The 15239-nt window shown below is 45.4% G+C and overlaps 1 protein-coding gene across 4 annotated transcripts in view; it reads left to right on the forward strand.

Moving 5' to 3' along the window:
• Positions 1–15239, forward strand: part of Rapgef4 (Rap guanine nucleotide exchange factor 4) — a 292910-nt gene that overhangs the window by 75464 nt on the left and 202207 nt on the right. For 2 of the 4 annotated variants that reach the window (XM_039104344.2, NM_001100642.1), the window contains exon 4: positions 4860–5006. In XM_039104344.2, the coding sequence (XP_038960272.1) occupies positions 4860–5006 (147 nt within the window). Of the gene's footprint in view, positions 1–4859; positions 5007–5100; positions 13155–15239 lie in introns of those variants that run through there. The other 2 variants (XM_039104345.2, XM_039104346.2) reach the window with 1 other exon arrangement.

Genomic DNA, 15239 nt, shown 5'->3' on the forward strand with positions numbered 1-15239 from the left:
GTTGGCATCCTTTGGTTTAGGACCAGTATGTAAGGTGGCTGTAGATTTGCATGGCAAAGGTTCAGGCAGGGTTAGAGACTGGTACACACGGACCGAGGTATACACACGGGCAGGGAATGTGTGGAATGATTTAATGTCACCTGGACACAGGCTGCAGTCACCGAGAGGAAAGAACTCTGCAGGAAATGCCTCCATAAGATTGGACTGCAGACAAGCCTGTAGGGCATTTTCTTTATTAGTGATTCATGAGGGAGGACCCAGACCATTCTGAGTGGGATCACCCCAGGGCTGGCGGTCGGTCATGAGTTCTATAAGGAAGAAGGCTGAGCTTGCCATGGAGAGCAAGCCAGTAAGCAGCACCCTCCATGGTCTCTGCCAAAGCTCCTGCCCTGTGTGAATTCCTGCCTGGATTGGTTCCCATGATGAACAGTTATGTGGACGTTGTGAGCGAAAGGGCCTTTTCTTCCCAAGTTGCTTTGGGTTATAGTGTTTTATCAAAGTGTTAATAGCCCAGGTAAGACGGGGAGTCAGGAAGCGGGCCCAGTGGGGAGCTGGACCTCCGCACAGGCTGACTTGGAACTCTCCCACAGAATGACTACTGGAGAGCCCGTGGGCTGCAGATGGTGCTTCAGCGTGCTTTTATAAGAATCAGCAGGGACAGGCAGTCTGTAGCTAGGTAAAGGGACTGACTAGTTTCTAGTCTCTGTTCTCCCTATGCCTATTTTGGACAAGATACTGAACATCTTTGAGTCTGAATCTGTGTAGCTTCTGAAACGCGGATAACGACGACGGAAGTGCGGACCGCTGTAACAACGTTCCTAACCTCAAAAACCCTACACGGTTCCAATTCTGAAACTTTCTGAGCGCTCGAAATGGAACGTTCTGCATCCGATCCCATATGACAGGTAGTGCAGACACAGTTCGGGGTACGGAGTGGTGACTCAGTCGATAAAATAACCTGCTAGAGAAGCACCACGACCGTGTCCAGCTCTCTAGTACCCCGGGCGTGGCCACACCATCTGTAGCCCAATGTGATAGGAGCTGGGAGGGTTGGCAGCAAGTGGGTCCCTGGAGCCTAGCCAATTGGCGAGTGCTGGGCTCAGTGAGAAGCCCTGTCCCGATTGTGCGCCCCGTGCACATGTGCGCACACACACACACACACACACACACACACACACACACACACACACCACAGCTCAGTGCGTGTACAGATTGGTTTGGAATATTGCATGAAGTTGTTTTCAGAACGTGGGTAAGGAAATACGACACGGAAGTGACTTTGTGTTTAGAGTGAGGTTCCTCCCGCAAAATGTCTCCAGATTTTATGTATATACATATATATGATACATGTCTATCTAATAGATATTATACAAATATTCCACAATCTTCAAGAGTGGGGAATCCGAGCCCATTGTGAGTCCAGGCATTTTACTCAACCTCTACGGTCAACAGGAACATCCAGGAGTGGCTAAGCATTTGTTTCTAGTCCTGCTTTGTTCAAAGAACACAGTATCAATTTTGATGGGCGAAGGAGATACCACGATCAAAACTGTGTTGAGTCAAGGCACAGCGTTCCACGAACATCTGTGCAGATGTCTGGCCTCAAGGGATCCTACGCCACCTTCTGGCCTCCAAGGGCACTGCACACTGCAGATGAAAACGGAGGCAAAAACCTATATACAGAAAATAAGTTCATTAAAACGTTCTTTTAAAAGGGCACTGATCAGTAGGTTTCCTCCGTGGGAAGCTGGGCTCTCTCCAGAGAAGGGCAAGGAAGCTGCTGGCATCTGCCACTGCTCTGCCTCTGTGTAGAAGGATGCACCTTAAAGGCGCTTGCCCCGCATTCCCTTCTTGGGCCAGGGGAGGATGCTCCTGGCGCACCTTGCATGTGTATGTATGGACCTGCGCAGAAAGCTACAGTGGAAAGTGGGTGGGGAACCTGGCAAAGCTCCCGCAGGGCTGGGTAAACCCACCTGCATTTCATGAAGTCCTCCGCATTTCTGAGTCTTTAATTTTCATTTGAAAGGTCCTCAAAGCTAATACAGACTATCGCATTTGCTCACCACTGTTCCATGTTCCCAGGCATTTCCGGCTGCTTCCTTCATTCTCTGTGACACCGAGAACACTCTCCCCCCTCAGTTGACCTTAGTGAGCAATCTGCGGGCAAACAGAATAGATGGACACTTGTTCTCAGGAGTCCCCGTGAAGTCAGCATGACGATATGAGCATACCTGTAACCCGTGCATAGGCTTTAAGGAAGTGTCATGTCGCATGTAGAGACGGACATGTTACAGGCAGAGAGGTTACCGGGTTCAGGCTTTGAATTCTGACCTGTGGAGATCTAGAGAGATGGTAGTGTGGACATAGGAAAACTGCCTCTTCTAGAACCACCCACATTTATCTTGCCTTTCAACCTGTACGCTCAGCAACATATTAACCCCAATGCTTTGGAGGAAGTTCTGATGTGATTTACTTGATAATTTTTTCCCCAAGTCCATAGGAAACCCAAATTCCAATGTCGGTTAGCCTTTAGAAAGCGTGGGCAGCTTCTGATTCCTTCGAATTCCCTGCGTTCAATTATCTCTGTCTAACCAATACCTCCCAGATCCATTCCAAGTCCTGAGGAAATTTGTCCTAAAAAAAGAAAAACATTCTGAACCTGTTGAAACTGAAGTTTGAAGCTTCAGACAAGGAGGAGAGGTTTCCTAGCCTGAATTTCAAGATGAGAACATGTGTTGCTTTGGTTGAGGTACTGGGTGGAACCCAGGAACTCGTGTGTGCCAGGCAAGTGCCGTACTGCTGGGTATTGCCAGGCGTGACTTCTTGTCTTTAAATGTGACTGGTTCAAGCACAGAGGAGAAGACTTGGGAAGGACGGATCACACACTCACTTCTGGTGACAGTGCGGATCCTTGGGATGGAGCTGGATGTTTGAGCAACGGACTGTGGCTGGGTGCCTGTTATGGTGGACTGACTATTCCATGCAGTGCAGGTCGCAGTGCCACCATGATCGAGGTTTGGATATGACCAGGTCTGCATTTGTGTGCCCCGTGGTGAGAAGTGACACAAGTTAGGAAGGGAGAGGACTAATCTGCAAGCATCGGCTAGCTCTTACATAACCGAGGTCTTCCCAGCCCTCTTGCCGCATCCTCATGAAGGGTCCCTCATGAGTATTACGAAGTCTCAATAGTGTCAGGAGGTGGTGACACACACCTTTAGTCCCAGCAATCGGGAGCCAGAGGCAGGTAGATCTCTGTGGTAGAGGCCAGCCTGGTCTACAGAGGGAGTTCCAGGGCAGGCAGGGCTACCTAGAGAAACCCTGTCTTGAAAACAAAACAGAACGAAGTCTCAACCCTGGAAAGTATGCATTAGGCAAAAGAATTGGTTCTGAAGTTAAGCTGACAGGAAGGTGCAGTATTCTAGTGAGATCCTTTGGGGAGCCCTCTGTCTTAGGGAACCAGTGGAAGCCTGTGGTTTGTTACAACCCATCTCCTATTTCTAGCAGAATTTGAAAGTTGTTCACCAAGTTCCCAAGTACTGGTAACTTCAGTTCCGGGTATGCTTTTCAAATGAATTTGTTTGTGGATGTCCCTCTGGGGAATTTATCCATGGATGTTCTTAGATTTCCCCCGGATCTTTTTTTTCTTTTCTAAAATATTATTGATTTTTATTTTCCTGAACATAATTTTAGAGGGTAATATCTTTGCAGAAGCAATTTGCCGTGGTTCAAGGAGCTGGATTCTTGGACTCATTCGTCTCAGTAATGTGATTGCAGAGTCACTAACTGGATCTTAATAACATTAGCCAGCGATTGGGTATCGGATGCATGAAAGGGAAAGTGTGCCTTGTAACTGGGGGTCGCCCTGGTATGGCTCCTCAGTTTACAGTGCCTGCAGAATTAATCGACAGGTGATCGGAGTGGTTATTTGCTTTGTTTGAAAGTAGTTAGAATTCAGACATTCTCATCAGTGTTGCGTGTAGAGAGAAGTTGGTTTTTACTGCTGCTTTAGCAACTTTCTTGATCACAACTTGTAAGCAGCTTCTCAGTGTTTCCTCCAGTGATGTTTTTCCTCTGTTGTGGCTGCAGGAGGCAGCATGATATAAAAAGCTTGGCATCTCTAGTCAGAAAGACTTAGAGTCTGGCTCGGCGGTTTTCTTAAAGCCTGAACTGAGGTCTCTGGGAACTCACCGCTCTGCCCTACGGTTTTCCAGATCCAGTAGCAGCCCTGTTCCAATGTCCTGAATATTGTGATCGTTCCTTCTCACTAAAAAGACAGTTCCTTTTTAGTAAACGTCTTTCTTCTTCTTAAAGCAGCTAGTAGTTTTAGAATAAGGTAAGATTACTGTTATTAGTATTATCCAGAGTATCTGGAAACATCCTAGTGGTCCCAGGATGAGAGAACCAATGAACAAACGGTAACATGGCCACAGAATGCAAACCTACTTACCTCCAAGAGGAAAAACACCTACCGATCTGTGTGAGAACATGGGCCACTCAGAGATATTGTATTGGTCCAAAAAAGCCAAACACAGATTAGAACCTACCTCCTGTCTCTTTCTATGGAACATTCCCTAACAGGCAAAACATCCTTCTGGGGATGGAAATTGGTGCACTGATTCCCTCAGATGGGAGAGGCTTTACTGAATAGGGGATACAGAGAAACTTTAGGGGTGAAAGATAGGGTATAAGACTTGATCCATTTATACCAGTGCGTACATTTGCCAAAATGTGCGGACCCACATAATGAAATTGGGTATTTATTTTCATACAAATTATACTTCAATTTAGATAAAAGTCAATTCTCTCACCCATTGCACATTTAATTTTCTAATGATGTTTTTTTGGGGGGGTGTTCTCAGGATGCGGTGACCATCTGTACCCTGGGAATTGGGACAGCCTTTGGAGAGTCCATTCTCGACAACACACCTCGTCATGCAACCATTGTTACCAGAGAGAACAGTGAGCTCCTCCGTATCGAGCAGGAAGACTTTAAGGCACTATGGGAGGTGAGTCCCAAGGCTTCCTGTCAATTCATGCAGGTTCGGGGTGGGGGGAGGGGGGGGAGAGAGAGAGAGAGAGAGAGAGAGAGAGAGAGAGAGAGAGAGAGAACCGCCTGGGGATAATGGAGTAACAGTTAAGCCTGAATGTGTGCTTTTCTGAGCTGGTGGATAGAATTTAATTTTCAAAACTTGTTTTTGAAATGAGTGAGTGAAGAAGCCATTTTGACATAAGACATCCACTTTTTTTGTTGTTGTTGCTAATTTATCGCTTGCTCGATTTTCTGTGGCTTGACATACCTTATAATTATTTCCTGAATGACCATAGAGTGTTCTATGAATTTTCTCTTTCCTATTCCACAGATGTATTCTTAACCAGGGAACAAAATACTTTGACATTTTCTTTTGCATTTTAAAAATCATTATTGACACATTCCCCGAGAAAGTGGAATGAATGGGGTTAACATCTGGCTCATTTAAATGCTTTTAAAAATGATGTGCTCTATAATAAGGTATGGAAAATGGGGGGCCGTAAAGATGTCTGGTTACTTGCCAACTTCAAAACGCAAAGGTGGCACAGCAGTAGACGGATGCCGCTGGTCTTGTTGGCGTTTGCATTTACTGATGCTTTCCAGCATCCCTTGGGGCGCAGCGCTCATTTACAGGAAGTGTGGGAATACATCATCGTATATGCAGTCAACGGCAGAGAGACTCTCATAAAGGCCCGGCCGGGCCTCGAATCTTTTATGCTTTCCTTCTTTTTCAGCTTTGGATTTTAACCTGTGGTGGCTCCTTGTCTTTGTCCCTGGCTCAGTATGTCTAGGAGTTAGCCCATCGAGTCGGCAGGCTTCGCCACCTTGTTCCAGTGTGGCTAAGATTTCGAACTTGATCTAAAAAAGAATTTTGTGTAATCAAATAGTTTCCTCCAGAGCCAAACAAATGACGGATGCGTTGTGGGAGCTAGCCTGCAGGTGAATGAACGGGGACGCTCTGCCGTAAAAGTCAGGCAGCGCTTTGGAAGGCCTCGCTGGTGAGGCACGTTACTTTTATTCTTGGCGGCCGTGGATAAATTGTGGGGTTGCTTGTTTGAAATGTTTCTCTTAGAAAATATTAAAGAGCTCCAGCTGCTCTGTAAAGTTCAGAGACAAAGCTCGTTTTTTGTTTTTTTTTTTTTTAAGAAAGGAAAAGTGAAAGTCAGTTTGTGTGAGGTGTGTGGGCAAAGACGTTCTGTCAATCAGAAGGAGCCGGGCTTGAGGCAAATAGGCCTTTTGGGGCATGGGAGTTGGGGGGTTGTCTTTCATTTTAAAAGTCTCCTTCATAATGAGAATTTGGGAAACCGACTTAAGAAAGGAAGCCATTCCTAAAGGTACCATGTGCCACTGTAGTCACTCTGTCTGCCCATGGCCAGTCATTTATCAGCCTGAGAGGGGAGCTTTGGGGAAAACACAGAAAGACATCAGTTAGGAGCCTGCAGTGCTCTGAAGGAAGTTCTTGAGAAGTTGCTGCCTACCAACATTAGAACAAACTATGAGACCTTTTTTGTTTTCCAGACAAAATAATAATACAATGAGCCCTTGCTTCCGGATACGTAGTCCGGCAGTTACTGCACAGCTGCCTTCGCTCCATCTTGCTTTTCTTCTGAGCCTCGTTAATGTTAACAAGACAGCAGATCACTTCATCCTGAGTATTCAATTTGTATCTCAAGGAAATTAGTGTCCTGCTACTACAACCCACAATACTATTTTGTGGTAACAGAGTAAATAGTAGTACCTAGTATTACCTTAATGTCATGGTTCCCCAGTTGTTCCAAATATATGTTTTATAGATGTGCTCCTCCCCCCGCACCCCCCCTAAAAAACCAAAAAACAAAAAAACAGGCTCAGGAGAAAATAAAACAAAACACATATTATACTCGACTGTTCTAATAAACCTGTCCTGCTTAGCTTTTCTCTGCCTCTCTCTCTCTCTCTCTCTCTCTCTCTCTCTCTCTCTCTCTTTCTCTCTCTCTCCTTCTCTTTCCACCCCCTTCTTTTTCATTGGCTTCTCTAAATCTCTCCCCTGGGATTTGTCCTACTGTTCTCACACATCGTCTCTGCTGATGCTTCTACCCAGGCTTTCTACAAAGAGATGCTAGGGCTAAAAGTTTAATTCAGTCAAGTCAAATGTGTTATTTGATTGCCAGAAAATTCTGATGAATGCAGCAGGAGGCTCGTAATGACTGTCTTCTGTTGGTGATGCTTCTGTCTCTTGGATAGCTTACATCTACATATCTCAAGGCTGATTCCCGTCGGTATTCCTCGTAGGGATGATTTTTTAAAATTTTAATTTATTATTATTACTTTTTGCTTTTCACTTTATATCCCACTCACTGTCTTCCTCCCAGTCACACCCTCCCACAATCCTTTCCCCTCCCCTTCTCCTCTGAGCTTTTGGGGTCCCCCTGGGTATCCCTGGCACTTCAAGTCTCTGAGAGGCTAGGCACTTCCTCTCCCACTGGGTCCAGACAAGGCAGCCCCGCTAGAAGAACATATCACATTTGTAGGCAACAGCTTTTGGGAAAGTCCCCCTCCAGTTGTTCAGGACCTACATGAAGACCAAGCTGCACATCTGCTACATATGACCGGGGAGGCCTAGGTCTAGCCCATGTGTGATCTTTGGTTAGTGGTTCAGTCTCTGAGAGTCCCAAGGATTCAGGTTAGTTGACTCTGTTGGTCTTCCTGTGGAGTTCCTATCCCCTTCGGGGCCCACAATCCTTTCTTCCATTCTTCCACAGCTTGGAGTCCCCAAGCTCCATCCAAGTGTATGTCTGTGGGGGGGGGGTCTGTATCCATCTGAGTCAGCTGCTGGGTAGAGCCTCTCAGAGATCAACATGTTCCTGATCAATGTTGTATCATTAATAGTGTTAGTGATTGATGCTTGCCCATGGGATGGGTCTCAAGTTGGGCTGGTTATTGGTTGGCCATTTCCTCAGTCTCTGCCCCTCGCCCCCATGCCTACATCACTTGTAGACAGGATAAATTTGGAGCTCAAAGTTTTGTGGGTGGGTTGGTGTCCCTATCACTCCACTGGGGTTCCTGTTTGGTTATAGGAGGTGGCCTCTTCAGGTTCCATATCCTCAATGCTATAAGTCACAGCTAAGGTCACCCCCATTGATTCTTGGGTGCCTCCTTTATCCCAGGTCTTGGTCTGGTCCTAGTGATGCCCACAACCTCCTCACCCCTGTCAGTTGAAGATTTTCATGGCCATCTAGCCATCTCTCCTGTCCTTCCTCACACCTGATCCTGAACCTCAATTCCTTTCCCCATACCCCTCCCTCCCAGTTCCTTCCCTCCACCTGCCTCTTATGATTGTGTTATTTCCCCCTGCTAAGTGGAATTCAAGCTTCCTTGCTTGGACCTTCCTTCTTGTTTAGCTTCTTTGTGTCTGTGGAGTATAACATTGTACCTGTATTTTATGGCTACTGTCTACTTATAAGTGAGTACATACCAAGCATGTGCTTTTGGGACTGGGTTACCTCATTCAAGATGAACCGCATTTTCTTTATCCACTCTTCAGTTAAGGGACATCTGGGTTGTGTCCAGTTTCTAGCTATTGTGAATAGATCTGCTATGGACATAGTTGAACAAGTGCCCTTGCCAAGTTAAAAATGGGTACAGATCTAAACAGAGAATTCTCAACAGAGGAATCTTGAATGGTCGAGAAGCACTTAAAGAAATGTTCAAAGTCCTTAGTGATCAGGGAAATGCAAATCCAAACAACTAGGAGTTTCCATTTTATACACCTCCGAATGGCTAAGATCAACAACTCAAGAGACAGCACATGCTGGTGAGCATGTGGAGCGAGGGAAACACCCCTCCATTGCTGGTGGGAGTGCAAACTTATACAACCACTCTGGAAATCAATTTGTTGTTTTCTCTGAAAACTGGGAATAGTTCTACCTCAAGACCCAGCTATAGCACTCCTGGACCAAAAAGGGATACATTCTTAAATGAGGGCTATCATGGCTGCCCTACACCTTCCCCCCCAGCTCTGTGGACTACCACTCGTCTGTAACTTGAGAGCCTGACTTCTGATCTCTCTAGCCTGTGGTGGGGACAAGATTCAGAGAGCTCTTCAGAGCAGAAAGGCAGGAATGTTTTCATCCTGACTTCTTTTATAGGTGGCAGACTGGAAACTCGTACCAAGAGAACCCAGTTAGGGGCTTCTTTCCAGTTGCCTGTTCACGTAACGAGGCGCAGGGTGTGAGCGAGGTGTTCAGGCAGTGTTTAAAGCATCTGAAGTGAGAATTCAATAAGCCTCTCGTGTAGCAGCCTGTTAATCAAGGCTTTATTAAGGGGCACCCATGTGCATACACAGTGCGTATAATCCCAGGAAATTGTACAAGTCTAAAGTAGCTTCTTAGGAAAGCCTGAATGGTGCTTACTTTCAGGCTTATTTATTCAACAAATGCTAAGCAGCTCCCATGTGTCAGGCATCAGTGAACAAGACTGGCAGGATTCTGTTTTCAGGGCAGAGGCTGCTACTTTGCTGTTTGGAGGAGGGGATGGCAAATAAGTCAACAATGTAATTTAAGAAGATGATACGTCATTATCATTAGATTTTGTGTCTATTCTCTGTATTGGGCTGTACCAGGGGCATATACGGTACTAACTGCGAGCAAAATGTTGAATGACGGAATACTTTTTACTTCATTATATCAAGTAATATGGTTTGTAATTCAGCCCCATCCCTTGTACTGCTGAGTGGCTCTGTTAGGAAAATGAAGATCCAGCCTTATGCTGAGCCCCCCAAGTTGGATGTTAGAAACCGTGCCTGAAGATAGGGTGATGTGTGAAGGAGTCTTCCGGATGCAGGAGTGTTGCTGACCTGTGACCCTCGGAGGAGGCACCAACCAGGTTCAGAGCTCCAAGCTGCGGTGAGGTCAGACATCCAGATCTTGGAAGCCTGAGAGCCTGATTCTAAATTTGTGTGTGCATCTCTCTCATCTGGTCATTTACTTTGGAGAAATTCCACAGGGGGTAGTCAGGTGGTCTCTTTTACAGCAAGAAGCCTTATATTTAGCTTAGGGTCCTTAAACTCCACTCAGAGGGGTTGTAGGAACTAACACTGAGGTTCTTAGTCATTAGCAGATGGCACAGTCTGTGTGATCAGCCACTCGAGTACGCTGTTCTCTCATCTGAGTTGCCAGGGAGACCTAGGGAAGTCTCTCTCTTTTCCCAGATGGGCTCCCTGGGCTTCTGCAGCAATGCACTGTCTTCTTTTTTAAAGACTTATTTATTTATGTATTTGAATACACCTTAACTGTCTTCAGACACACCAGAAGAGGGCATCAGATCCCATTACAGATGGTTGTGAGTCACCATGTGGTTGCTGGGAATTGAACTCAGAACCTCTAGAAGAGCAGTCAGTGCTCTTAACCTCTGAGCCATCTCTCCAGCCCTTGTTTATCCTTCTCATATCTTACTAAAGAACATTGATTTCTTCTCCTTTTCTTCTGACGTTTTGGTTCCCAGTTTATGGTTTGATTTGAGGGTGCAGGGTTAGTCCATTGGAACACCCCTCAAGCATTCTTGGCTTAAGTGGCTTATGGGACGCTTCCTTCAATTAGGTTAATAATGCTTCCTCTTCTCACACCCTTTTGACACATTAGCCAGGGCCTAAAACATCTGAAAGAGAGACAGGGTGTGGGAGTGACTGGAGACTGTGAAATTTCTGAATTTTATCCAGGAGAAAATTAATTTAAAAGTCTTGGGCAACCATTTTTAGTTCTCGAGACAACTATAATTTATAATTTAAACTTCTTGACACCAGTGGCATTTTTAGGCTCGGTAAAGAAGTTAAATGGCAAAGCAGTTAACTAGAGATCTGGGAATTTAAACCAGCTATTAATAGTTGACCCAAGATTATAGGTATTTATGATGGATGGCAGGTCTTGGAATAAATATGAAATTGATTTATTATCCAGTTCTGTGAATCTCTTGGTGCTTACTGCATGAGAATTTCTGAAGGTTTGGAACACTAGTTCTCAACCTTCCTAATGCTGCAACCCTTTAATATAGTTCCTCATGTCAGGGTGACCCCCAGCCATAAATTTATTTTGTTACTACTTCGTAACTCTAATTTTGTATGTTATGAATCATGGCGTAAGTATCTGATATGCAGGATATATGCTATGTGGCCCCTGTGAAAGGGTCATTTGACTCCCAAAGGGGTCGTGACCCCCAGGTTGAGAACCATTGGTAGATGACCACGGGTGGTGGTGGTGGTAGTGGTGGGGTTGTCTCATTTTCCTTTTTATAGCTTATATTGTGTGTGCTCGAGGATGCTTTTGGATTTGTTTTGAGATCCAGTGTGTTCAGAGTCTAAAGTGGACGGGACAGGCCATCTTGGTCAAGTTCAGAAAGGACATTAGCGGGATCCCCTAGTTCCAGCAGTCTACCACAGTTACCAGCCATTCAGTTGCATAAACATCACTCTGGAGTCTTTTTTCTTTTACCCCAAGTCACATTTGAACATTTTCAAATAATGTATATATTGATGAATAGATTTTTGAAAGTTTAAAGATGTTAGTGAAATTGCAGCATTTAAAAGTAAAAGCGGCATTTTCAAAATTATAAATTGAGCCTTCTTAATGAGGTGGCTACTTGACTGTGATTGATCACCTGTGATGGTTTTATTTCTGCCAGAAATAAATGGGATGGAGTGATCATCAGGGTTCATCCCCCAAATATTCCTGTGGCTTCAGGAATAGCCAAAATGCTGTTTTGTGTCTTATGAGATATACAATTAAATAATTAAAAGTAACCAGTGGATCTGAGTGTGGGGGGTGCACGTCGTCTTTAACCCCAGCATTTGGGAGGCAGAGGTTGGTGGATCTCTGAGTTCAAGTCAGGCCTGGTCTACAGAGTGAGTTTGAGGACAGCCCAGGGTTATTCAGAGAAACCCTGTCTGAAAAAACAAGCAAGCAAACAATAAATAAATAAAAATGAATAGAAGAACACGTTTTCGTTTTAGGATAGCAATCTGTAAAAAGGGATATTTTTCCAGAGCCATGGATGCTATTGAAGAAAGATACTTGTGTTTCTCTACTCCCCAATTTTTAGAGCAGTATTTTACCCAAAAGATTCTACCAGATATGTTGTCAGTCGTGAGAAGCTTTTTAACTACCTTTCCTCACTGCCTTCTTTACATACACGGGGGACAAGAATAATTTATTTTTATTAATAATCTCATCAGCCGCTGTGAATAAGAATTGTTGACATATTGCAAGAATACTTCCAGCAGGCGTCTGCTCCTGCCTGAATCAACTCCGTGCTCCCGTCTGTCTGTAACTGTCAAGAAAATGAAAGCCAGATACCAAAGACGCAGCGTCTGAGGACACAGATGTCAGGAGTCACCCGAGTGGATTCCACGGCCCCCTTCAGTGTGTTCATGTCAGGTTGTCTTACTTTTGCATTAGTGATTAGCTGGGGACCAGCCTTTCACACGGTTGTTACTGGCCCAGGAGGCAATTGTCCCCGAATCCTCACCTTCTTCCTAGGTAGCACTGGAGCCTGCGAGCAGAGGACCCTGCTTTTCCCGAGGCAGAGGCCTGTGCTGACTCTTGGCAGCTCTGAATTTTCTTCTGTAGGGTTACTTCCCAGGCCAGAAATTTGCATCAAAGGCCCAAGAAAAATACATCCAAAAATAAACATGAAAGCCAAGACTTCATGCCAGGAACTCCAGCCACACACATCCTGTTGGCTGGTTCCCTTGTCTCTCTCCTCACAGCTCTGATTCTTTTAAACCCAGCGGAAGCCTGTTCCGATGACTCGGACCTGATGCCGGTACAAAGGTCTCACTCCTCGGTCCTCAAGTATCTTCATGGAGTGACAAAAGTTATTCAGGTCCAGAGAGGAAAGGAGTGAAGTTGTGAGGAGCTCACTAACGTTTAAAAAAAAAAAAGAAAGAAAGAAAGAGGAAGTCTTCTGCTACCTGGGATGAGCCAAGCTTTCCTGGAGAGCCTTCAGCACTGCTTCCTCCCTGGGGACTCAGAGGCTATCTGCTGGGTTTGAATAGGGACCTGTCACCGATGAAGGTACACTGCACTGTTCAGATAAAGGCTGGCTGCTTACTGGATGTCTGAGAACTTCCCGCAGCGGACGCATGCTCTACGAGGTCAGAAGGGTCTTTGGCGAAGGGTGGGAGATTGGGCAAGCATTTTACATGTCATGGCTTTTATCTGGCTCGAGGAATTATGCTCCAGAATGTTTCTGGCTTTTCTGATTATGTTCTACCAGCCCTCACCGTGTAACGAGGCGCCGCCGTAATTTTATTTCATCTTTGTTTGTGGTGTCTGTGTCGGGGGATGGGGTGAGTGGCGGTTCACCTTTTTTTTTCTGACGGCAACATGATTTTTAATACATTTCCTGAGGATACAGTTCATAAGTAGGCGGAATCACACTGACCACATCAATATTATAGGTAGACAGCACATAGATGATAGATAGATAGATAGATAGATAGATAGATAGATAGATAGATAGATATGTTTATTCTGTGACATATTTGAAAGGCATACATTTAAAAAACAAACCTGGATAAGGAAACAGATTGAGGCTGTTGGTGTTTCTCTCTCTCTCTCTCTCTCTCTCTCTCTCTCTGGATGCCTGGTAGCTCTCAGATTATTTGAAATCTTTAGTGTTCATAGGTATTCTGTTACATTATTGATAATGGAAGACCTACCAGCTCTCCTCCCACCACGCTGTGATCCCACTGTCCCACAGAAGTCTCTCAGGGAGTCTGAACAGATCAAGGCTCAACTGGCAGGCGCTAGGCAAACCCAGACGCCGAGGGTGGGACGTTGTAACCAGCGGTCACCCCTTCTAGCCCAGGCTCCCTGACTGTGCTCTGTCTCCGTGTTGTTGGTACCTCTCCTAGCCTGTCTCCTGAGAGAGGACCTCCCAGTGGCCCTCCACAGTCACTCAGCTAAACCCCAGGACAGTGTGCCCTTCTAAATAGCTATCAACTCCCTTCCGAGACGGGACCATAGCACACACAACAGACACACTTTGTTCCCACCACGTGGAGTTGCAGAATGTGCTTTTTCTGTGGCTTGCAGTGTTGTAAGGACAAGCACAAACATTCACACATGATGCACTGAGTACAAAAAAAAAAAAAAAAGCACTTGGAGAAAGTGTGCTGAAGGTCACAGAGAAGCCCAGAGATCGATCTCCACCCAGGGTCTCATTTCATACAAGACTCTGCTTGTCATTTCTTGTGTGGCTCAGTAGGCAGTCTCTCACCCTCCCTCAAGCATTGGGGCCAGCTAACCAAAGGCAGCGTTGGAGACTGTCTTGTTCCTGGGATAGGGCTGGTTCCTTCCCCTAAGGTTGTATCTCTGCACTTTGGGTTTTTCTCCCCTGTGGGGCCACGGGGTGTCTCAGGGATCTCATGGAGGGGTCATGTGCTATGTTTCCAAACACTAGCTTTTGTTTTCTGTTTGGGTTCAGTCATCATCTGGAGAAATATACTCTGAAGTTTAATGGTCCCTCAGGCAAAAGCAATTCTAGCTGGAAAAATGTTAAGAACTCGAGTCTTCCAGAAGGAACTCGTGGTGAGGACTAGAGGGTTTGTTAAGCTCATTATGTGTAGAAAACCCTTGGTCATATGATGATCTTACTTCCCGGGGTCCAGATTCCCCTGGGCACCTGGGCAGAGAACATCTGACATCCAGGAAGACTGCCGGAAACTTATTCACAGTCCGGAATTCATGAGTTCCGGAAGTCATGCCCCTGCTGACCTCCCTGACCTCAGTGTTTAGAGTAGTCTAGCCCAAACCAGTAAATGTTAGATAGACCTTCCAAGGCCATACATGTGATCTAGTGGTCTGGCATGAAATGCTGATTTATTCTTGACTTAACCCAGCATTGCTGGGTAAGTTTCTGCAGAGGTCTTTGGTCTCCTGGGACCCTCACTGTGAAATAGAAATATCTCCACTTCCCTTCTGGAGCACTGACTAGAGGCATTGACTAACTGGAGTCAATGTTGCTAGTCTATTACTTTTGCCTGTTAAAAACTTTAGTGTTCCTTCCCTTTCAGTTTGCAAATGAAAGAAGGCAGAACCACAAATGATACAGATGGAGAGAATAAAATATAAGCCAATGGGATGCAGTTCATCAAAATATATTATTTGGAAGGGGAAAAGAATTCTTGGTATCTTTCAGGGTCCACATTAGAATCATCAGGGGAGCTTAAAAATAA

The sequence above is a fragment of the Rattus norvegicus genome, chromosome 3 (assembly GCF_036323735.1).
Source record: "Rattus norvegicus strain BN/NHsdMcwi chromosome 3, GRCr8, whole genome shotgun sequence".
In the NCBI taxonomy this organism is placed as follows: domain Eukaryota; kingdom Metazoa; phylum Chordata; class Mammalia; order Rodentia; family Muridae; genus Rattus; species Rattus norvegicus.